Raw genomic sequence first — 25347 nt, 5'->3', positions numbered from 1 at the left:
ATTTGAGAGATTTTTATTACAAACTAGAGCACAAAACAAAAAAAATTACATTGTGACTGAAAACTCTGGGCTGTCATGTCAGTGATGTCAAAGACTGACTGCAGTGAAACAATGGAGCCCTCTAGAGCCTGAATGGAGTCACTGAGTCCAGCTGCCAATGCCCATGGGTGTTGGTCTCCATGGACACACCACAACAAGCCAGTGTTAAGGCAGAGATTTAGCAGGACTAAAGGAGTTATTTTTGTCATTTGAATGTTTTGATCATTGAAAATATCAGACATGTCTGCAGTGTACAAAGTTTCCTCCTCTGTAAAGGTGAAGCAGATGGAGGCAGAGCTGTGGAGTCACCTCTCTGCACTCAAGGTAGAGATCGAAGAGAACGGAGGAGCAGGATCTTCTAATGCCTACAGGTTTGTCTGTGATGTGATATATTATTTAAGCTCGGATTGCCAAAAGGGTGGACCTGAAAGCTATCCTCAACTCAAAATATGGCTGTTTGTTATTTTACATGAATTTTTGCCCTTCACAATGCAGACTAATGTACTTACGTGCTCAAATAACCCTGCACATGATTTCAGATTTCTGTTCTGAAGCAGAACACCTTTCAGTTTTCCACCTTAAATCCAAGTTTAAGATGCACATGAGGGTTGTAAAGTATACAACACACAAAGTATTATCAGCAGTGATTAGAAATTCACATTAACAGGCAGCTGAACAGTTTTTTAGTGTTATGTTCTCTGTATATTTATTTATCCATGTCTTGTTTTTAGGGTTTTTTAGCCTAAGTAGTGTAGCAGAATAGTAGTCACTTTAGGTAAAATATGACAGATCTGAGCTGTGACTGATTTGTGGGGATTTACATTTTCAAACCCATGCTGTTTGTTTAAAAGCTTCTTATTAATCTAAGTTTTTGTTTCAGTTCTGTTCTACCTCCTAAAGATATTTCCTTCTTTCGTGTGGAGAGGGAGCATGCACTGAGGAGAAGGCTTCAGGTGATGCTTTCTACAGAAAGTTTATTACTAGTCTTGCTTTGTTAGAGGCTTTTAAAACTTTGATATCCAATGTTAAGTGAAAGCATTTTTTTAGGTGTAGTTTCTGTTTTCTGCTGGTTTCAGGTGGCTGATGTTTTGCCGACTTGGTCTCAGGCTGATATCATGCAGCGAGAGCTGGAGAGCTGCTTGAGTTTTGAGTACACTCCTGACAGTCTGCCTCTTCTGCTGCACCAGGTCAGGACAAAGAGACAGAAAATTCATACCTGAAACAGGAAGCAGAAACGGATGATTTTGAACTTTTTAAAAAAGTTTTTAAACTTACACCAGTTTCCTTTTTGTATTTTTTTTTTTTTTTTTTCCAGTTCTTCACAGACAGATCTTATCACTTGGCTCAGATCAGATATCTGCTCATGCTGAGATGGAGGAGATTTTGCCACCATGCCAGCGTTATTGAGAAGCTTTATCCCCATTATAAGGTTGCCATGTGTAAACGAACAGCATGACCTAGCAGTGTTTTAACAATACTCTAAAAAAAAATACATCTTTTCACTGTACTTTTGTACTGGTTTGTGGTTATTTTCTGCATTTTATTCTGTATCTACCTTTAATCTGAGTTTAAAAATATGGCAGATATCATAGAATACATTTTCCAAAACACACAGGATGCTTACGAGTGTGAATGTGACTTAAAAACAGAATTAATCCCCCATGTTTAACTAGTACACAATTAAGGTACCATTAATTCTAAAAGGTATACACTCACTGAACACTTTATTAGCTATAGCTTGCTAGTTCCGTTACTGTTGCCTTCCTGTCAGTACGACTTTGATATCGGTGCATATTTTGTTCTGTTTTGGACCATTCTCTGTAAATCCTAGAGGTGGTTGTGTGGTGCAGTTTCTAAAATGGCAACACTTGTGCCAAATTCAAATTCCAAATGACCTTTCTTCTTCATTCTGAAGTGCGGTTTGAACTTCAGCAGGTCTTCTTGACAATGGCTGATTGGATATGCATTAATGAGCAGTTGAACAGGTGTGAGTATATACAGGTTTTTGGATTTCTTTTTCAGGGCAGCTCTCGTTTACGTCATCTTAGATCCCAAATCACGCAACAAAGTTTCACAGCAGCATAGTAAAAGAGGCAGGGAGCTAAATTATCCTGTCTGCAGTCATGTTTGCCATCTTTGTACTACTTTTTCCTATATATGGGCTTTAAATGATAACAAATCCTTGGGATCCAGTTATTTAGATTTTATACAGCATCTCTGTGATTTAATAATTATTCAGAATAGTCAGTTCAGGAGGCATACAGTTCCTTGTACTCTATTTTGAATATCAGTGGAAAATGTTCTCCTCGTGTAAACACCTGGAGAATGCTGAATCTTTTATTTCTAAACGAAAAGAATCGTACAGATGTCACACTGAAAAATGCATCATCGTATCAGACTTGTTTTGTTTCAGGATCAACTGTCCTACATGACCCGTGAGTATCAGGATGCCGTTCAGAGAGCTCGCAGACTATCAGCAAGCAGAGAGAAGATGCTGACCGGCCGAGGAAACCCCTTCAGCCTGCTCACTCAGGACGATGTGGTCATTTATCTGCAGTGGCTTGTCTGCCACCTGCACTCTGTTCAGCCCATCCACAACTTTCTCAGGGTAAAAAGCCACAGACAGATGTTATCACTGTTCATCCTATCTGATGCCTGTGGTGCTTTATTTCACATTCAATTTGCTTTAACAGGTGCTGCACTATGTACCTATGTGTGAAAGAAAAGATGAAGCACCAGGACAGGAAATTTTACATGAGACACAACAGGCTGATAGTGAGCTTTTCCTTTCATACATGTTTGTTGTAATCTTTCGTTTACAAAGTTTACATTTAACTGTATTTTAGGACTCCCACTCCACACTGTTCACCTGGAGCAGTTCATGCCCGAGCTGGAGTCCCTGCTCTCCTACTTCCGCCTGCCATATGACACAGGAAATCTGAAAACCACTGCAGATGAGATGGAGCTATTCAGCATGGTATATTTGTCCTCAAAAAAAAGTGGTGAAATTTAAAATGCATTTAAATTATTGGTCTGAATCTCAGCTGCTGTCTGACCAGGTGTGGAGGGAGTTTAAAGCGATCTTCCGACAACAAGAGCAGATGAAAACGTTTCCTCCTTATGTCGTTACGGACGTCAGAGAGAGTCAGTGGGGGAGGAAGAGTGCAAACATGGCTGTGTGCAAGGAGGCTAACTGGATTCCATTCATCCAGGTTTGAAGGAATCAAATAAAATAGTAAAATAATCTCTTCAAATACTGCTTCCTGTGATGCTCGGTGCTTTAGGGTTCATCAGTATCTGGCAAAACATTTGCTTTTTTTCCCCTGTAAGCACTTGTTGTGTTTTTATGGATTCTGTAGTCTTTGAGACGTTTGCAGGATGCTAGAAACTGATTGTTTGGATTCCACTCTGTAGGTGAAACCCTGGCGAAATCCGTGGCAGCAGAAGCTCTTCACAATGCTCAAGGAAAAGAATTCAGTTGATGAGCTGCTCCAGATGCAGTGCAAGTTTCTTCAGGTAAAAAGCGAGTCTGCTCGGAATCAGTGTCACACATCCTTCAAAATGGGTGAAATTATTGCAGATGATTAATAAATATATAGTTAAAACTGACTAACTGATAACTGGTGAAAAGAACGTAAATGAGAATTTGCTAACAGTGCATTACACTAATGCCACTTTATTTAGGTACACCTTTTCAGCTGCTGTGTCACATTAGCCAGTGACCTCGGAGTATTTAGGCATGTGGACATAGTCGAGACGAGCATAAAAGCATGGATCCATCCTGCCTTGAACCAGCAGCTCAGACTGGTGCTGGTACTGGAATAATTTCTAGGATATTTTTTGGCACACTTTGGGTTTCTTAGTACCAGCTGATCACTTAAAATCTCTGAGAAATGTATCCAGAACTTTCTTGAATCTGTGCCACAAAGAATGAACACAGTTCTGAAGAAAAGCCAGTACTAGCAACGTGTACCCAATGAAGTGTCCTGACTGTATATAATGCATTTTTATTTTAATGATTTTTGTCACGTTTTGCTGTCCTCGCTGTGTATCTGACCAGGTCCGTGATTTGCTCCACGTGGCTGCAGCTCTCAAAGAACATGCTGCTCAAGTTGGCGACTCACAATCCACATCGTTCATCTCAAGCAGCCACAAGACAAAAAAACAAATGATCTCTGAGATTTGGAAAAGTGTTTACAATGCTGCCAATCTCATTCAGGTGTGTGTCGTCTAGTTTTCGACTTGGGGAGATGTAAAAATTCAATCAGTGCAATGACACTGACATTTACGGTATGTTAATAGGAAACCCACAGTCACTCATCCACATCCAGAGTGAGCAACAAAGAGATTTCAAAGAGTCAGACCTCAAGCTTTTACCATGAAAGGTGTGTGTTTATTCAAAGAAAAATTGCTTTGTAGAATTTATTCGTCACATTACTTTGGTCACTTGTGAGGCTAAAAGCCTTTAAGACTAAGGAAAACATCAGCTCTTTTCCCACTCACCCATATTATCGTGGCACAGTCAGTCTTTGGAGGACAACCTGCAGGTCCTGGGCCTGGATGACAGTTTACCTGAAGGCTCCTCAGGTCCAGTAGTAACCAGAGGAGCTTACCTGTCCCTCATCTATCTGCGCCATTTGAAACTCAGAGAGCTCCAGGTACAGTAGTAGTATTTTCTACTAGTATTTATGTGGCAGGTATGTAAGTGCATGTTGATGTATGCAGTATAATAGATGCATTTCAATTAAATTCAAATGTATATGTTATATAGCACCAAATCACAACACAGTTGCCTCAAGGCGCTTTATATTGTAAGGTAAAGACCCTACAATAATACAAAGAAAACAGGCGACCTGAACAATCACATGACCCCCTGTGAGCGACCACTTTGGTGAGGAGGAAGAGAAATGCAATTACATGCAGGGAGGTCTATTAACACACAGTGAGTGAAAAAGGTGACTGAAGAAGACATACCAAATGCATCATGGGAATCCCCCAGCAGCCTACAACTATTGCAGCGTAACTAAGGGAGAACTCAGGGTCAGCTGATCCAGCTCCAACTATATGCCTTATCAAAAAGGAAAGTTTTAAGCCTAATCTTAAAAGTAGAGAGGGTGTCTTTCTCCCAAATTCAAACTGGAAGCTTCTTCCACAGAAGAGGGGCCTGAAAGCTAAAGGCTCTGCCTCCCTTTCTACTTTTAAATACTCTAGGAACCACAAGTAAGCCTGCATTCTGAGGGTGAAGAGCTCTAATGGGGTGATATGGTACTATAAAGTCATTGAAATAAGATGGGCCAGATTATTCAATACTTTATATGTGAAGAGCAGGATTTTAAATTTGATTCTGGATTTAACAGGGAGCCAATGAAGGGAAGCCAATATGGGAGAAATATGCTCTCTCTTTCTAGTCCCTGTCAGTACTTTGGATCAACTGAAGGTTGATAATAATGAATTACAGTAGTCCAGCCTAGATGTAATACTAAGGTATGCCTGTGACCTAGTTTTTTGGCATCACTCTAACACAGGGTGTTTCTAATTTTAGAGAGATTGCACAATTGGAAGAACCCAGTCCTACATATTTGTTTAATATGCACATTGAATGGCATATCCTGGTCAAGAATGAGTCCAAGATTTTTAGGGCCAAGTACAGTAACCTCAGTTTTATCTAAACAGAATTGGTCCTAGCACTGAACCCTGTGGAACTCCATAATTAACCTTAGTGTGTGAAGAGGACTCTCCATTTACATGAACAAACTGGAGTCTTAGGTACGATTCAAACCATTGCAGCATGGGACCTTTAATTGCTACTGCATGCTGTAATCGCTGTAATAAAGTTTTAGGGTCGACAGGATCAAACGCTGCACTGAGGTCTAGCAGGAAAAGCACAGAGATGAGTCCACTTCTAAGGCCATTAGAAGATCATTTGTAACTTTCACTAAAGCCTTTTTTAAGATAGGTTGACCATATTTAAGACTGAAACATTAATGGTGGGACTTCTCTGAGCAGTCTTGAATAGGGTTGATGAGTTGGAGGAAGTAATAACTGAAGTCAGCTGTACTGAAAGTAGCTGTACATAATGTTATGTCTGTGAGATGGTTATGAGTAACTTTTTCTCTAATGTTTAAAATTTTATTTGTGAAGAAATTCATGAAGATCTTACTAGTTAACTTTTGCTTAAAGGAATGCTACAGGTGGTAGAGCAGATCACCTACTAATCAGAAGACTGGTGCTTCAATCCCTGTCTGCTCCAGTCTGCATGCCAAATATCCTTGGGCAAGATACTAACCCCAAGTTGCTTTCCAATGCATCCATCAGAGTATGAATGCGCATGAATGTTAAATAGAAAGCACTTAAGGAGTAGAAAAAAGTGCTTGTCCGAATGGGTGAATGAGGTTTTTTTAAAGTGGTTTTAGTGCTCAGAGTAGAAAAGTGCTATATAAGAACCAGTCCATTTACCGTTTCCCCTGGACCTTACTGGGTTATCTGCTTTAGGTGTGCATCTGAGAGTTATACCAGGGAGTCAAGTATTTCTGGTTTGAGCCTTTCTTTTTCAGAAGAGCTACAGTATCCAGAGGTGTGCACAGTGAAGAAGTGAAATTATTAACAAGATAATCAACCTCTGGGAGCAGCGTTCAGGTAGCTGCTCTGCTCTGTTGGAATCAGGCATAGAAGAAGAGAACAGTAGATGAATGACATCCTTAAACTTAGTTACAGCACTTTTAGAAAGACATCTACTGAGATGAAATCTATTCCCCACTGCTGTGTAATCCATCATTGTAAATGTAAAGTTATGTGGAAATGTTCAGTTTCTGTGCCATATATCAGAACAAGATCTAGAGTGTGATTAAAGTGATGGGTGGGTTCTTTTGCATTTTGAAAGAAGTCATTTGAGTCTAATAATAGATTACATGCTTTGTTAAGGCTGCCAGTATCAACACTGATGTTAAAAATCACCCCCGATAATTATTTTATCTGAGCTGAGCACTAAATCAGATAAAAACTCTGAGAAATCAGACAGAAACTCTGAGGCACAGGTGGACGATGGAGAACAACAAATAAAACTTTTTTGAGTTTTCCAGTGAGGGTGGACAAGGCTAAGCAGGGTCTTTGGTTAATTAACAGCTGGAGTGGAAGATTGCTGCCATTTATTTAAACTAACATAATCACCCTGCTGTAAACAGGTTTCTGTAAGGCAGAGTAAATCAATTTGTTGATCAATTTTTAATTCATTTACTAAAATGGGAGAGAGACCTAATGTTTAATAATCCACACTTCACTGTTTTATTCTTTGGTGCAGTGGTGGATACTGAATTGTTCTTTCTCTCGTCTTTAAACTGTTTTTTGCTGATGATCGTTTTCTTGTTGATTTTTTTTTTTTTTTTTTTAAAGGAAAGAAAAGATATTAAGTATATCTGTCCGTTGCTATAGTATGCAAGCTCTTGAATGTCGTTTTAATTTTTACCATCTGCAGCGTGTGTCACTTGGGATGCTGAACTACCTGCGCTCTGTGGAAAGGACTTTGACCTTTGACCTGGCAGGTTTGCAGCTAGAAGGACAGGTGCTGCACAGCACAGCAGAGGAGACAGGTTGGATGAATGCAGCCAGAGGAGGAAAAGGAGAGGCAGAAGGTCTCGGCTCTTTCCAGTATATCCACAACACTCCTGTCGACTACAAGGTAAAAACATATCCTCTTACGTCAAGTGAATAAAAAAAAAAATGGTTTAACTGAGAATTCAGACATTGCTTCTTACAACTGTCTAGGTCCACTGCTCAGAGTTCATGGAGTTTGCAGAGGTGGAGAATCTTCATGATTTTTACACCTCTGAGGGCCGTTACATCCACACTCAGGACCACAGAGGGTTTTACATCATGTACGACGCTGCTCTGCAGGACCTTGTGGAGCTGATGAATGAGCTTCTCCTCATCGGCTCGCACTTCATCCACAGAAACACGATCAAACTAATTGGAAAAACTGAGGGAGTGTCAGCCTCGACAGTAGATTTCAACTCCTGGGCTGGGACAGATGTTGACCGCGTTGCTGTGCTTCTCAATTTGTGGACATGTGAGACTGAGTTCATGGAGAGCAAAGTCCAGGTAGATTGATGGAAAAGAGGATTTGATTTTTTTGGGGGGGGGGGGGCTCAGTCATTTCCTGTTAGCATTGAACTTTATAGAACTATGACTGAGATACTATAAATGGATTTTATTGAATGAATGTTTAAACTGAAATGCTGTGTGCGCTGTGCACTTCTGTGTTTCTGCAGCTTTTAAACTGTTACTATGAAGCCTACCAGCATGCAGCGGGCACAGAGGAGAGGTTTGCATTGGCCCGAGTTATCACTGACATCATGCACAGGAAGCCACAGCTGGACCTGAACCAGGATTACTTTTTTCAGGCCTACAGGACTGAGATCAGCTGCATGCAGAGCCACCAGCGGCTGATCCGAGACATTCTGGACAATCAGGTAAACACTAAAATGATGCGATGGATTGTATTTACATGTGAAGCTTGTGGAATAACTGTGGTCTCCACATGAGACACACCAGTTATATTTTGTTATGTTGTTCCTCTGAACAGATAGAGAGACAGCGACTGTACCTTCAGCGCATCTGGAGAAATGATCACAAAGCCTTTATAACCAGCTATGGTCGTCCACCTAACTATGTTCCCCAATATTTGGTCTCACTTGGAGGCGGGAGGCACGTTAAAACGGCTGTGGAGGAACTTTATACTATAAAACATGATTATTTTCTACTTTTAACACATGTTTTTATCTCTTTGCGTGCATTTTTTTTGTCCTTTTTCTTTTTTCTTTTTTTTTTTTTTTGCAGGCCTGCTCTGATGAATGTATTCCTGCTAGAAGTTCACCCATCACTCTGTCTGGCCTCTGCAGTCTATCAAGGATTGGTTCAGGCTCACACTGAACTCTGTCAATTGCACCGAGTCACGAGCATCAGTGACAAACTCCACCTTGAACACAACCTCTTAGAGCAGGCACTGAAAATCTGGAACAACCAGACTTCACCAGGAGCCTCCTACAGCTCACAAATACAAAGAGATGTACATTCTTGTTCAGAGTATGGTCAGATTACTGTGTACAAAAAATTAAGCCATTTCACTAAATCCCAGTTTGTCTGTTGCTCTCAGTTGTTCTCAGACGTGTTTATCGAGGATCCGATTTTGGTCCAGAAGTTGGGCCTGTCACTAGTAAAAGCTGCAGAGGAGAGGGACATGAAGCAAGGACCAGACAAGCAGCTCTGTGCTGTAGAAACATTGTCCATGCTGCTGGAGCTTATGAGTATCCGCCATCGCCTGCTGGAATCAGCCTCAGAGACGGCACATCTGGCACAGTTAAGAAAACTCTCACAGCAGAGGGGCAGGGGTATTTACAATAATTAACTCCTTTTTTCCCCATTAAGATGGCATTTGACAAAGTCCTTTGTACCCTTAGTAACAAGTTTTGACACCTCATCAATAAAGAGATGGTTTGGTAAATATTAAACAGTTTGCAGGTTTTTCAGCCAATCATCACTAAGTTCTGATTAAAACTGCTCAGTTCAGAAATGAGCTTCAAAGGTTACTTCAAAGAGTCATTATATTTACACCCAAACATATCCAGGTGCAACCTAACCCTCTAAGTTTTATATAGCATGATAACACAAACAACTTTACACTTTCAATTTCCTACATTTTTACATTTCATACTTCTGTCACACCTCGTTCACTACATCCATGACTTTTCTCTGGTCTTCCTCTTTTCATCTGGCAGCTCCAAGTTCAACACCTTTTATCCAATATATCCACTATACCAATTCTGCACATGTCCAAACCATCTCGTCCTTTCGTTTCGAACTCTCTCTCCAAACCTGTGCTGTCCCTCTGATGTAGTCATGTCTAAACTTGTCCACGCTGGTCTCTCCCAATGGAAATCTTAACATTTTCAGCTCTGCCTGCTGTCTTTTTTGACATGGCCAACATCCTCAAACTATACATCGGTTGTAAATTTTCCCTTTCACTCTTGCTGCTATCCTGTCACTGACATTTGTCTTCATCCACTCCATCTTGCCTACACTCTCTTCTAAATGATGAATAAATTTAGCAAACTGGATTAGCAAATTTTAAACCCTCCCAGGAAAAGAAGAATCCAGTTTCTATTAAACTACAGCTGTTGTTAGGTTATACTGTCTCTTTGCTAATATATTAACATTTCTGTGCAGCCAGGATTAACCAGTTTGAATTAAATGAGTAATGTAACATAACATTTCTTCTCAGGCTGTACAGAAATGTGGCCTTAGAGCTCGGCTTTGAGGAGTTCCACCTGTATCTGAGGCCGCTGCAGTTTGAGTGTACTGATCAGAAAGTCAGAGTCCAGCAGAGGCCTGTTTTTATCACAGAAATCCTGGAGGACGACAGCTCCGTGGACAGGTAAAACATAACTACATTCGATTTTCCAAATAAATCTTCATTTTCATCATAGCTGAAAGCTGGAATTTTGTTTTCTTTAACTAAAAAGTCTGCTGTATATTAAAAACCAGACATGTTTGAGAGAAGCTGTCAAAAAGATATTAGGACTTCTCTTGAGCAATCCATAAATGCCTATTATTTCAGCTTCTTTACAAAAGCAGTAAACTGTGTTTGAAAGAAAATTAAAGAGGACTTTCTGCTGCAGGTTCATCCCATCCCATCTGCCTCTGAGTATCCAGGAACTGGACGAGAACCAGATCGGGAGGTTTAGCTTCAGCTCAGAGGAAGCAGTTATCCATGTAAGATTAAAGTAAACACTAAGGCTTATCAAAAAATGAATTAATACGCTCAAATACTTTCATGTGTTGTTTTTCCTAGCTTATGAACAGACAGAGTATCGAGAACCTCCAGGTGGCGTTGGCCTGTCAGGTTACACAGAAGAACGCCTTGATGAGTGCGGTCAAACTGGCTCAACTTTGTCTTTGGGCAGAAAGTGATTCATCTTCAGCTGAGGTTTGTGTTGCTCACTGGTGAAAAGTAATTTCCGAGTATTTCAACTTAGAATATTTGCCTTTCCTGTAAAGAAACTGTCAAAATAACAGTTTTAATGACTTCACACTGGACTTCAAACACATAATGGGACTGAGTGGTCATTGTTGTGCAGGACATCAAATAAAATCATCCTGATCAGAAGATGTTCCCTGGTCTAAATTATGTTCAGAGGCAATAAAAAGAAAAGCCTCAATGTGTGTGTGAAATATTAACTGTATATGTGGATGGAATTGGGATAAAATAAACATCTGGTTTTTTTGCATTTTTATGGTTGTGTTGATTTGGAAACGGCACAATACGTTGGATCCACCGGACTGGCAAACATAATATGAATACTGCCCAAGGTCCAACATGAGAGAATAATAGTGTTTACATGCTGATTTATTAGTAATAACATGTATTTATGCCTCTCTGTACTGAACAAAACAGTCTGAATACTGTGGTGTTGGGTGCTTTTATATAAACACACAGCTGTTGAAATATTTTGTTTATCTTCCTTATTCATCTCAGAGGGAAGACAAAGATGTAACATGTAACTCCGGCTCTGGCAGTCACACAGGCGGCCTGCAGGAACAATATAAATCTTTTCCCTCCAAACCCTCCAGGAGAATTTCCACAAAACAGTGGTATTGACTTACAGGACAAACTGCACCGGTAGTGATTTAACACACAACACTTTATTTTGCTCTTTATGACATAAAATCTCATTTGTTCCTCCAGGGTGATGGGCGCATTTGTGTCCATCCAGCTGGAAAAAGTGGGTCTGCGTGACGAGATGCTGAATTCATTTGTGAAGAAGAAACAGGCCGTGGGGGGGTTTCTAAAAACCCCGGTGAGATGCACACAGCGGTAGATTCTCAGGTGGCTGAGCAGGATGATAAATGTGATTGGCTGCTCATGAAGTAAAATTAATTTGTCTCACTTTGCAGGAGGAGGCTGCAGAGATCAAAAGGGAGCTCATAATCGACTTTCTCAGGAAGTATGTTCACGGGCATCCTTTTTTTGTTAAAACAGACAACATGCCTGAGCTGTACTGAGTTTTTTCCTATAATATTAAGGTTCTTCTAAATGTTTCATCTCAGATTTAGCACACAAATGTCCCTGCACTGTGTGAGAGCTCAGATTGTTGGATATTACCACAATCTGACCTTTCTCTTGGAAGACATTCCCTACATTCGTCAGTCCTACTTCATGATTGGACAGCCTGTTGCTGATCGTTGTTCTGACCCCAGGTACAACCTCTAAGCATTAAAGAGTGATTATCCACATTATATTTGTCCTGGTTATAGTACGGTAAAACTAGTTCAAAGAATTTGAGCCAAAATGACAAGTTTGTGCATTTTGGTACAGATGTGTTTCTTCAGTTGTATCCGGGGAAACTTTTCAAACCAAGATTTCTCCCAAACAGGATTTTTCAGCAGTTGCTGTGTGCAGATGGAAGAACTCTCCTCAACCTCTGGTACATCCCCCACTTCACTGAAGTGCTTCGCATGTTCAAAACACTTGATGTTTCGGTGAGACACTTAAACTAGTCACTGAGACTAATATTACGGCAGGTCACAGGGTGATAACTTTAGCTTTCAGTTTCTCATGCCATGAACTAATTTTAGAGCAGATCTGTTTTTGTTCTTGTTTCCGTGTTGGTGGAGGAGAGAAGCATGTTAAGTTTCTTTATCTGGACTTTATTTAACCCTCTTCTGGTCTGATTTCATCAGGCATGTGATGAGGCTCTCCGTCACACTCTGCAGATAGTGTCAGCTCTTCATGACATCATTCATTACCTGATCAGCTTCTCCAAACTGGGAAACAGACAAGACTCTTTAAGATGGGGGAGAGGACATGATACAGCAGGGTCACATCTGGCAGCTGACTGGGGAGACACTGAAAGCATCGGTAGGTTTATTTTATAAATGAAGCGTTCCAAAAAAATTGCAGTAATGTTTAGGGATCAGTCAGTGGTTGGAAAGATGAATAAATCAGACTGCTATTTGCTCATGCAATGCTGAGAGTGAATAAGATGGAATAACTCAAAATTGACACATGACAGAAAAAATACTTTTTTTTTTTTTTAATCTAAAAGTGTAGTCATGCAGGGCTGAGATAATATGTTCCTTGGAAATTTTAGCTGAAGACGTGCCTTCTTTGTGGCATAGATTCAACATGTTGCTGAAAACATTCCTCAGAGATTTTGGTTTGTTCTGACATGACAGCGTCACTCAGTTGCTGCAGATTTATTGGCTGCACATCCATGATGTGAATCTCCCAATGCACCACATCCCGAAAGCGCTCTATAGGACTGAAATCTGGTGACTGCGGATGCAGTTTGAGTACAGTGAACTCATTGCCATGTTCAAGAAACCAGCAAGATTATTTGAGCTTTGTAACTTGGTGCCTTATCATACTGGAAGCAGGCATCAGAAGATGGGTGGTCAAAAAGAAACGGACATGGCAACAATACTCAGTTCAGCTGATATTAAGGGGTCCAAAGTCTGCCAAGAAAATATCCCTGCACACACTTACACCATCACCACCAGTCTAAAACATTGATACAAGGCCGGATGGATCCACACTTTCATTTGTATGCCAAATTCTGGCCCTATCATCCCAATGTCACACCTGAGACTCATCAGACCAGGAAATGTTTTTCCAGTATTCTGGGGAGCCTTTATGAAATATTAGTTTTCTATTCTTAGATCAGAGGAGAGAGAGTTACTGTTGCCTTCCTATCGGTTCAGACTGAACTGGCATACAACTTCCATATTCAATTAACCATCTTGGAATCTCAGGTATAACCAGGGACCAGGTGATATAGTAGAAAAGGAAAACCTGGATTTGGACAGCCATTCACACATTTGTTTTTTCCTCTCTGGGCGCTGTACAGGAATAGAGCTGCAGGAGCTCCAGCAGCAGGTCGATCATCTGTCTGATCCCAGCAGCCTGGAGTCCGTCGGCCGCCTGCTGCAGCTGCGCAGGCAGGTCCTCCTGCTGCAGTTTGATACTGCTGTCAGAATCTTTGTCAGGTCAGCGGTGAAATCGTCACTTACCTCAGCTGTCTGCTACCACACTGAAACTTTCTCCATGACAAAGATATTTAAAGGCTGTTTTACTTTTTTCTTTTCTTTTATGGCTTCCTTTATGATGCAGTTTTCATGGATTTAAAAAAAATACCAGCATTTAATAGAAAACATTTTCAGATGTTGCAAAAAAAATATGCTTTAAAAAAATGGGGTATAATATTTTAAAAACACAGAAAAATATAGCTCAAATTTAGTGATTAGTTCATGTTGATGCATTCTCCACTGCTGGGTGATGTGAGGTGTTTGGCCAATTCAAATATTTCAAAGACTGAAAGCTTTTGCGGTGTCAGATGTTATTTCCAGTTACTCCCCTGAAGTTTCCCTCCATCACTCTTCTATCACAGCTTAATAAACCTTTATTAATGAAAGTATGTTTATCATTTCTAGGGAGGCTTTCCTCTCCTCTGGTGATTTTACTTCCTACCAGAGTGTGAGTGACAACATGGCGAACGCTCTCCCTCTGATGATTGGCTGCATCCAGACTGACTTCTTCAGTTTCACGCTGCCCGTTCCTCGACCTCTGGAGAATCAAGGCTGTCGGGTGGTGAACTCATATAATCATTTTAGAAAATCATCCTAACATACGTTTTCAAAAAACATGAGAAACACTTTAGAGGATGAGAGGAAACGTGCTCTGTCATGTCATCTTTCTGTGGCTTTGTCTGCTGCAGGCGCAGAGGATGTATCCATGGAGGAGTTTCATAGCCTGTCACGGACTGCTCCCTATTCATGGTTGGGATGTCCCACCTACTGAATACTGCATGCAGGTTCACCTCCTCATATGCTTTTTTTCACCTGTTAATGGTGGTGATGGGACTTGGTAGATTTGGTCTTAAAATATATTTTGCCATCAATATGTCATAATTTTGGGTTCAAAAGTTTCTTCCTGTTAAAAGGAGTTTTTCCTTCCCACTTTAGCCAAGTGCTTGCTCATATGTGTTGTGTGATTGTTTGGGTCTTCTCTGGATTATTGTGCGGACTTTACATTACAATATGAAGCACACTGAGGGGACTGCTGTTGTGATGTGGCACTAAACAGATGGGACCTCAGCATTGTTATCATTAAGAGAAAGATGCTCTCAAGTAAATTCACGATCATCCGCTAAAAAGAAAGTCGTTGTATCTTTATTTTTACAGTTGCAAAATGAGTGCGGACTTCTTTCTTGTATTGTCCTTATTACCCATAATTCTCAAATAGGCTTAAAAGTCTAGATTCAAACAACTTTAAGCAACTACACAGCTTTGTTTTTTTTTAATGCATCGTTAAACTCTCCCAGTGATGGTTAAAAAGATTTCATGGTTATTTGCAGCTCTGTTTGAGCAGCCTGAGCAGTCGCAGCAGACTGCAGGCCAATGCTGCAATCCTCGGGGTGTCCCTGCTCATGGAGGACGTCCTGAACGGTGGAAGAGAGGCAGAGCCTGTTCGTCTCCATGGCAACAAAGATGACCTTCAGCATAGTGGCACACCTAATGAAGTAACGACAGTTTCTAACAAGGTCATACCAGTGACGCTTTCACGTTAGGGTTCACACATTAGTGAATAAAAGCTGTAAGTAAATCACTAAGACTGCTGATACGATAGCTATTCCTTTTTTTTATTGCAGGGAAATAAAAGCTGCAAAGAAGATGATGATGATGAAGAAGAAGAGACAAAGATTGATTCCTCAGACTTTCAGGATCCAATCAGAGTCCAGTCTGTGCTGAAAGGTTTTCTCCTGCTGACGAAGCAGCTCGAGGTCTTCAAGGAGAGCTGGGCTCTAAGACGTTTAGGCGTCGACGTCTTTAGGACACCAGCTTTGTATCAACAGTTTGTAAAACTTTACCGGTAATTAAAGAATATCAAAAATCAGACACTCAAATAATGTTATTTACTCATATCAGGAAATAATTGTTTGTTTTGGTGACAAAAATTGTAAAAGTTGATGTTGTTTTAGGATGTAAGTTACATTTAGATCTTTCTAATTCAATAATCATTTTACAGCAATTATTCACTTTGTTTTTAGAGATGAAATCTTTTACCCCAGTATGAGAGCTCTGGCTAAACAAATGGATAAAGAGCATCACTATGAAGTTTTCATCTCTGACACCCAGTCTCTTCTGCCCCCTCCTGGAGCTTCAGAGGTTGATGTGAAAGCCTGGCAGGTACAAGCACAATGAAAACCGCACAATTAAATCATCATGTCATAATAACAAGAACTTATAGTGCTGCAAAATCTACTTTTTCCAGCTCCACCTGCTGATGGAGAGCACAGAGTGCGACATGATTAGAGCAGTGCAGAGAAAAACGAGCAGAGAGCTCACACTAGTGCTTTCAGAGAAAACTCAACAAGATAATCGGCTCCCCACAAGTGCGCACAAACACCACTGAATCTACCTTTAAATACCCATTCAAAATATTTTTACTATTAACTATATGATTGCAGTAACATAATGTTTTCACATGTAAGCAGAGCTGTGGAAAAGAAGTCAAATGAAGTACAGTTTGTCCCCTGAGCAGCCACAGATGGTGGAAACATTCATCCAGCAGCTGATGCAGGGAGCTGAGCAGTCGGAGGGAGAGGTAGGGAAAATACCCACTCATGCTTTGTTCTCCCCTAAAATCTTTTAATAATGTGCTGCTACTGTTGACAGGCTTCTGATTACTGTGTGGAGAAAGGGAGTAGGATCTCTGCTGAAAAAGAGAAAAGAAACTCAAACCTGTGTATTTTATGTACTTACATTCATTGTTATTTCAAATGTGGGCTGTATAATGCTCTTAAAACCCTGCTCTGCTAAGGCATGCCTTTAAAAACACACTAAATACCTTAAATGCTTGCTCTACAAAGGCTGCCATTTCTCCTGAGCTGATTATACAAGCTGGTTGCACTCCAGCGCTATCATTATCATTTCTAACAGCCCCAAGTACACAAAGTATTTGGAAAAACATGCAGAATGTGCTGCTTATTCCTATCATTTCCAGTGCACAGGAAGAAAGTAAAGCTGTTTAGTTAACGGTTTTCCTGTCCATAAGAAGAGGAGAAAGGAGTGGGAACATGCTCGGTTTAATATGCAAACATGTGGGACAGGGAACATGAGGTGTTGCTTGGTATCAGCTTTAGGTAGACGTTTCATTTGACAGGTGTTTGAGAAATGTCTTATTTTAGAAAGAGAAGGTAATCAGTCCATTTCCACCAGGATTTTTCTTCCTTGAGAGTCTGCAGAATAAAGGTGGCAATCATCTTTCCCACAGAGCGTATGTGGAGTAATGTACAAACTCTTTTTAAAAAGGTAAAAATTAAGGGGAAGTTTTCTCTAAAGCAACATTTTTACATGCAACTAAATGTTTACAAGCTGCTGTCGGACCAGTAATGTCTTCACACTTGAGGTAATGAATGCTATGGTAATTTAGGCCTTTTAATGATTTCTGTGAGCTGTTCCTATAGCAGTTATAAGTGGTGCTGAAGGTTCTTCAATAGCTTTTAACTTCACAACATATAAACTTTTCATCAGTGATGACAGACGAGACAACTATTGAGCTATTTGTACGGTGGCCCTGAGAGGCCAAACGGACTGCAACTTAAGAAAACACCAGCAATAAGAAAATTGCTGCAAAAGCACACAAAACACAACGGAAATAGGGAAAAACGACAACAGATATAGGAAAAAAGAGGAAAAACGAAAACAGATTTCCAAAAGCACAAGGGAAGTGTTTCTGGGGAGACAATAACCTGACGGACCAGTTGCAGGAACCCAAAACATGGTAGGTGTGTTTTATCATGATTCATATAATACTGATGACGGATTTTTACACTTATAGTTAGGCTAACACGCTTACCTCTCATCTTTTCTTTCCTCACAAAACCGATAGATCCTCCACTTCTTTTAAGTGTCTCCCAGTGCAATTCTTAGCATATTTTGGTTCCTGCAACTGGTCCGTCGGGTTATTGTCTCCCCAGAAACACTTCCCTTGTGCTTTTGGAAATCTGTTCCTATTTCTGTTTTGTTTTTTCCTATTTCCGTTGTCGTTTTTCCTATTTCCGTTGTGTTTTGTGTGCTTTTGTAGCGTTTTTCTTATTGCTGGTGTTTTCTTAAGTTGCAGTCCATTTGGCTTCTCAGGGCCACCGTATATTTGGCCTAAATGACAAGAGATATGTTTGTTGGAATGATTGTGAGGCTTTCTAACCTAAGAACACTGTGCCAGCTGTCCACCACGGTGGTGGTAGCATCATGGTCTTGGGGCTGTTTTGCTGCCAGTGGTACTGCTACATCACACAAAGTGGATGCAATAATGAAGGAGGAGGGCTAACTCCAAATTCTTCAACTATTGAAAACTTGTGGGCTGCGCTTAAAACCAGATCCATGCCAGGAAACCAACAAATTTAAATGAACTCTCCCAAGAGAGGTGGTCAAATATACAAATACAAGAATTATGTCAGAAACTCATTGATGGTTTCTAAAAGTGTCTGGTTGAAGTGTAACTTTGCTAAAGGACATTTAACCAAATATCAGTGGGGGTGTCTGTAAATATTTGACTGGATAAAGAAACCCCTTCTTGTTTTTATGCTCTACAATAATTCTACCCTGGAAAAAGAGCAGTTGAAAGACGTCATTAAAAGCCTAAAATTACCATGACATTAATTTCCTTCTGACTACACTTGTAAGTATCACTTTCACATGTATTGTGTGAAGAAACGCCAACACACAGAGAGAGAATATAAAGGTGCAGCTTGCTGGCTATTAAAACTTTATTCCCCCCCATTCTTTGGAATATAAGTATCAATGCAAGCTGCTAAACTTTAGATATTCATTAATAATATTCTTGGCTGTTTTATTTTTTAGCTGAAGGTCTCTCGGGATCATCTGCAGCAGTGTCTCACTCACCTCAGCTCCTCAGTGATGGAGCGAGAGCGCCAATGCTTTCTGCTTTATTCACAGTTTTATGAACAAATCCTGCAGCAGCACACTCAGCTTCTGTACCAGAGAGAACAGGTACATGTGTGGAATATCTTTTTATCTGAGTAAATATATTATTGGCAGTTTATATTTTAAAAAATGAAATCTATTATCTTTCACCATTTTAACTGCAGGATTTGAAGAGTCTGAAGGACGCTCAGACAAGTAATTCTCACAAAGAGGTACACACAGTGATTCCCATCTGTAGCCTCTATGATTTTGTGAATTTAACAGAAAAGCAAATTTGAGCTGCTTTAGGAATGGAAGTCGTGTTTGAGATTGAGAGCTTTCTAGAAAACAAAACTACTTTTTGAGCTTTATTAATCCACAGGTGGCAGATTTATGCCGCGGGATGATGTTGGAGGTCTCAGCCCTGCGGGCCCAAGTTGTTCACCTGGAAGAAGAGAAAATTAATTTAGAGGAACAGCTCGGCCTCAAATTCAAAGAACGCTACCACCCTCTGGTCCGACACCTTTTCTCTACCTGCATCCAGTTAAAGGTGAAAGAACAAGGCCCCCTGTTAAAGGGCTACAACAAAACTTTCACCCTCGACATGCAAATGTTGTAGTAGAAATTAAGACCCATCAGACGAGGAGTTTTTTTTTTTTTTCACTCTTCTGTTTAATTTTGGTGAGATTATGCAAATTTTAGCCTCTGTTTTGAGTTCTTAGCTGGCAGAAGTGACACAGTGTGACTCGCTGATTAATTTTTAATCAATTATATTTCTATAGCATCAACAGTACACTCACCGGCCACTTTGTAGTTTTCACCAGTTTTGTGTTAGCAAGTAGCTGAAGTGGTGAAAACTACAAAGTGGCTGGTAATTGTACGGTTTCTTTATAACTAGAATATATACAGTACTTGCCCTTTTCATATATCATATTTGAGCAGAAAGAGGTTGAATGACACTTTCTCAGAAGTTTCTCTGTACCATAATTTGCTAATATCTGATTGTTGGTGTTCTCTTTATAATATTGTAAGATCTTTACCATGCAATATAATGCACCTTGTTGTGACTGTTGTTGATGCTATAGAAATATAATTGATTGGATGATAACTTTAAATTATGTGGTAAAACGTTGCTTATTCTTTAGTTCTTTATAGCTGAAATGCATGAACAAGTGTTATTTTGTCATATCTCACATTTTGATTTCTTAAAGATTTGTTTGATGTTGGCTTTCAGGCCAGACTTGATGAGTATCCCCGACAAATGGAACGGGACGTAAGTGTGATGGTGAACAGAGCACGGGGGGAAGGCGTGGACAAGATCATCAAGCTCAAGAAGAGGTACGGCTGCACCAAAGACGATGATGGACTCACCCTCACACAGTTAAAGGTACAGAAAGTTTTTATGTGTAGGCAGTTAAAAAGAGCAGTACTGAAGAGGATCGGTGAATGTACCACTTTCATACCTGTTATGTTAAGAAGGAAGAAGTGCACGAGTTGAAGCTGGAGAACAGCCGGCTGACTGCTCTGCTCTGTAAACTGAAGGCTCTGAGATGCTGGAGGCAGGTGGTCGACCAGGAGAAACTTCACAGGCAACTGCTCCAAACCAAGCAGGTCAGCAGCAGGATGAAGAAATATTCAGCAATTAGTTTTACCTCCTGCAGGGAGGAAAGGAAACAGCATGAATCCAAAGCTTGTGTTTAAACTTAGTTTTAATTTAAACAAATAATGTAACCCTTCATGTATTCGAATACTGCAATTTAAGTGTTTCATGTTTTCTTTTGCTTGACCTGCTTAATCCTTACTAATTTTGTCAGCTTTGCATTATTTTTCTAAGCCCATATTTATACATTTATGAACTCAGTGCCACTCACTGGTCATTTTGCAGAGGGAGGTTACCACTCGCACCGAGGCTCTCAGAGTGAAAATGTTATCAGAGGAGAAGGTGGCTCTCCTGCAGGAGGAGCTGGACTTTGCACAGCAGGCGCTGACCTGCTCTCAGGCCGAGTGCAGCAGCATCAAGAAGCAGCTCAGCAGGAAGGTACATGCACTCCTATCCACACCTGCTAACATCAGCTGAAACTGCAAATACTCTGAAATTCATTAAAACTATTAAATGTTTGGTATGTATTTCTTAACCTTGGTGGAAGGTGCTATTGAATGCTTTCAGAAGCAGTACAGGTTTATTTTAAAATGCCAGGATTTTAAAATTTAACTACATTTTTTTGCCTCCTTGCTAATCATGCAGACACTTACATTGTATTGCTGCTTCTCCAGCTTTCTCTTATTGGCTTTTTTGGATCTCTGAGGACAGGATCTGGCTTTTTGGAGGCTCACTGCACATGTTGAAGTGTTTAAATCACATTTCGCTCCCATAGACTTCCTGATTCATGTAAAGCTGTGCATTTTCAGTTTTTACAGTGACAAGAGCTGTCAGGAGAAGAAGCCTGGATGTATTCACTGAATGTTTGCTTGTTCTCGCTCACAGACAGAGGAGTTCCAGGTGTTCAGGCATCAGTCTGCACGGGAAGCCCACAGCAGACGGGAGCTGGACGCTCATCGAGTGCAGACCTCGGAACAAATGAGAGCCGACATGGAGGATAGAGACAGACAGCTCAGGGCCTTCGGTGAGCAGCTGGACAGAGGCAGCAGGATAAACAGGCTACAAAGAGAGCGCAGTGCCAAAGAGATCCGGCAGGTCTGTACGTTAATTAATGTGTTATGCACCACTGATTGCAGGCTGTCTTCTGTGCAAACCCTCCAAAAATCCACTTTTCATGAGCAAAAAAAATAAACCTGGTCAGTGGATTTTAAATAGATCATCTGAAGAAATTAAATTTGAAAAAAGATCATGGTATTTTAAGTAAATTAACCTCTGAACATCTTAACTGAGAGTCAAATAAAACCAATTAACAGACTATATCTGTACGTTCTCAGTCTTTCAGGTCATGGTAGTCTTAAGCACTTTAGTTGGACTTCTTTTCAATTCATGAAGACTTTTCGCTTCATCCAAGAAGCTTCTTCAGTTCCAGTGTAGAGTCCCAGGTATTTACCCACCATGAAGGTTATGCAGAAAGTCACTGATCCACCCCGCAACCACTTGAGTTATTAATGGTCACGTGATCCAAACTGTGAATCAAGGTGTGGTTCTTGATCGCTGGGCAGGCTCGTCAGAAATTCAATTTCTAAAAAATATCTGATGGAAAAACTCAGCATAACATGCGAGTTTATGTCAGATCCAACAACACCATTAGACACACTGGTTCATCCCAAAGGCACAAAACACAAACACAATCTAAGCAACGTATTGTGTGCTGCTCAGTGCTGCGAGGAGTGCTCATAACGTTACACAGGTAAAGCAGACAACCACTCCACAGATGCATGGCTCAACATAGAAGAACTCATCAGGACAGACTGTTTTCAGGATGATAATGTTCATACTTTGGCCTGAGAAGCCATCAATGTCCACTCTGAACGACTCTCATTGAAAAGGCACAGTGCCCTCCAATACCAGCTATCAGAAACCTCAATTAATACCTATTAATACCTCCCTCCTGATTTCCTATCTTTAATTTGCATTATTTTAATATTAGACAAAGGTAACCTAAGTATATTAAAAAAAATCACTTTTTAAATGATGATTTCATCTCAATAGGATTTAGGTCTGGACTTTTATCCTACGTCACTCTGCCAGATTTTTGCCATTTGGGTGAATTTTTTTTTTTTTTTTTTTTTTTTTTTTTAAGTGATTTTGAAGGTCTGGGTGTGGCTAGTAAAATTGGACTCTTAAAGCTAATAGCTAAAAAAAAAAAGGTTGCTCACAGTTATTTCATGATTTAAAAAGAGGGTAATTATATTTTTCACAAAGGGCCAGGTAGGTTTAGATTTTTTCCCCCTTGATTAATAATCATTTAAAAACCACATTTTGTATTTACTCGGATTAACTGTGTCTAATATTGAAACATGTATGTGTGACAAAAAAATGGAAAAATAAAAACAGGAAAGGGACAATTAATTTTTAACAGAACTGTATAATGAGATCCTTTCCCATGTGATTCAACAGTCACACTTTGACCATGTGACCTTAATGGATTGCATGATGACACGACTCTCAGGACCACCTCCGATGGGACAAATCCACGAGGGGTTGAATACCTGAGACTCTTCATCAGTTTGCAGAACTGAAGAAGCCTCTTGGATGTGAGGTTAAAGGATTTTTGCATTGCCTTGGTGCACAAATCCTGTAGAGATACTTACAGATACAGAGTTAGTCTTGGCCTCATTCTGGTGTTAAATCTGTCAAGGGATCAGAAGGATTCAGCCTTTGGGACTAATGAATGTCATTAGTAATTATCAATGCACATAGTGTTTTTATTTATTTTAAATTTAAGCAGGAATAAATTAAAAACAAAACTTTTAACCACACTGTGTGGGTCCAGGTGAGGGGCCAGCTACAGCAGCAACGCAGCCTTAAACAAGAGGCCTTTCAGCAGCTGGATAAACTGCAGAACCAGGTGAACGATGTGGAGGCAGCTCTCTCCAGAGGAGCTTCGACAGCAGGTAAAAGCCTTCCAGGCTCTCCTGATACTCAACAGCATGACAGACCAACAGCTTGCTCTGCCTGTAAGATTTTGTCTGCTTCAGACATTCTTGACTTGACATTTCACTCCTACTTTCTTGTTATCGGTTATATCACAGGTCAAAGCAGGACTTATTGCACGCTGTCAGTCAGCAGACTGAGTACTAGAAGTCCCTCGACAGGTACTGAGCCCACCACCTTCATCTCAGAGCAGTGAAGCAATAATGTAAAGCTGCTCATGCGGTTCATGAGTGAAATCGAAAGCCATCAGATTATCCAGACACTCATATCTTTTTGTGATGACATTTTAAATTTCTTTATAGATATTATTTTCACACTGCAGCATAGCTCTCACTCTGTTCTATTTCTGTGTGCACAGGTCTGCACCGGAACAGGCAGCATTCAGCCCTGCAGCTTGGCAGCCTCACAAACTACACCACACCTCAGGACTTTGCAACAGAGCCAAGACAGCAGAGAGCAGAAACAGCTAGAGGTCATTCAAACACGAGCACAGACGGACCTAAAGCAGTGAGTGAAATAATCATTTAAAAACTTGTTTCATCCCTAATGTAAAAAACAAGAAGGTGGGTGGGGGGATACTTTTTTACAGCACGGTACATTTTGGAGTTTTAAAGCATATGAATTCAATATGTCCCTACTAATGAAGATTACGCCTATATAATAATAGGACAACTACTAAATGGTGAACCTAAAGTGAGACAGTACATTGCTGGTTTCAAGGTCAAGAATGTGTGAAAATGCTTTAAAAGCTTTTGCGGTCACCCATCTTCAAGGATTCAAGGAGCTTTGTCATTCGCATCACATGTTAACATGAGGTGGAACGAAATTATGTACACACGGTCCCGGAGCGAAAAGAAACAAAATAATGAAGAAACAGATTTTTTTTTTTTTTTTTTTTAAAGTAATAAGTAAATAGTTGGGGGGTTTTTTTTACAAACAGAATAACAAGTAATAAAATAATACGATAAATAATACGAAGTAGAGTGCAACGAACTGAGTACCAGTACGGAGTATGGATATAGTGTAGGTATAAATGTAGGTATAAATACTTTAGCAGGTGTCTTTCATTAAGTGTGAAATTCCGAGCAGCAGGGACTAAAGACAATCTGGATCTGAAGACAAGACAATCTGTTTCGTTAGACGGTTATAGCAGGTTGCCCATTTTTATCTCTTAGATGTTCAGCTTGAATCCACCTTTGTTTCTCTTTTAGGATCTGTGTCGCCTGCGCGTCCCGACAGCCGAGGCTTTGTTCCCAGATCTGTGAGGTGCAGCAATCAGTCATACACACAAACTTGATTAGCAGATTAGCTTGCTGTAGGCTTACCTATAGTGTTTTATATCTCTGTGTGAACTGAATGTTATCTATTCCATTCCCAAAGCTGTCTTCCCTTTAACCTACAGCACAGCATCTTGATGTTGCTCCTCTCCATATTTCAGTAACTTTTTAAATATTCAAAATAAATATTTTCAAAGCTCTTAACAAAACACTTATCACTGATATTTTACTTTTGGGATATTTCTATAATTTTCCTTTATTTTTATCAATCATGTTTTGGCAATCCGTACTTAACTTTTGTCAATTAATAGCATTACATCATGTCTACTTCAGGGTGTCTTTTAGCTTATTGCAAATTTGTCAGAGGAATCATGTCAAAGTTCATTTTTCAGTTGTAGAATGATCCACTTGGTCACTTCTTATGAAATAAAACCAAATGATGACATTTTTAAGTGGGCA

The 25347-nt window shown here is 40.1% G+C and overlaps 1 protein-coding gene across 7 annotated transcripts; it reads left to right on the top strand.

Moving 5' to 3' along the window:
• The first annotated feature begins 157 nt into the window (after window positions 1-157).
• si:ch73-242m19.1 (uncharacterized) lies at window positions 158-25222 on the top strand. 7 transcript variants are annotated; one of them, XM_013270100.3, is made up of 46 exons: window positions 161-410; window positions 920-992; window positions 1116-1226; window positions 1355-1468; window positions 2453-2647; window positions 2733-2814; window positions 2886-3016; window positions 3099-3251; window positions 3454-3555; window positions 4100-4258; window positions 4342-4424; window positions 4562-4697; window positions 7511-7714; window positions 7801-8133; window positions 8304-8504; window positions 8618-8739; window positions 8872-9100; window positions 9188-9390; window positions 10313-10465; window positions 10710-10803; window positions 10883-11017; window positions 11567-11682; window positions 11777-11888; window positions 11986-12035; window positions 12139-12288; window positions 12465-12570; window positions 12772-12949; window positions 13938-14076; window positions 14521-14674; window positions 14805-14900; window positions 15444-15629; window positions 15738-15958; window positions 16137-16275; window positions 16361-16481; window positions 16584-16693; window positions 18952-19101; window positions 19200-19247; window positions 19397-19564; window positions 20249-20401; window positions 20491-20625; window positions 20900-21052; window positions 21500-21709; window positions 23451-23571; window positions 23710-23772; window positions 23970-24118; window positions 24823-25222. In XM_013270100.3, exons 1-46 carry the CDS (start codon window positions 280-282, stop codon window positions 24874-24876), a joined length of 6426 nt encoding a protein of 2141 aa, XP_013125554.1. In that variant the 5' UTR covers window positions 161-279; the 3' UTR covers window positions 24877-25222. The 7 variants fall into 7 exon arrangements, with proteins under 7 accessions (XP_025756858.1, XP_025756859.1, XP_025756860.1 ...); XM_025901073.1 differs by having other exon boundaries at window positions 158-410; window positions 8872-9390; window positions 20494-20625; XM_025901074.1 differs by having other exon boundaries at window positions 159-410; window positions 8872-9390; window positions 15444-15608.
• Window positions 25223-25347: the final 125 nt, after the last annotated feature.

Source organism: Oreochromis niloticus, linkage group LG19, assembly GCF_001858045.2.
Source record: "Oreochromis niloticus isolate F11D_XX linkage group LG19, O_niloticus_UMD_NMBU, whole genome shotgun sequence".
NCBI classification, from domain to species: domain Eukaryota; kingdom Metazoa; phylum Chordata; class Actinopteri; order Cichliformes; family Cichlidae; genus Oreochromis; species Oreochromis niloticus.
This window is presented reverse-complemented; position numbering and strand designations above follow the sequence as displayed.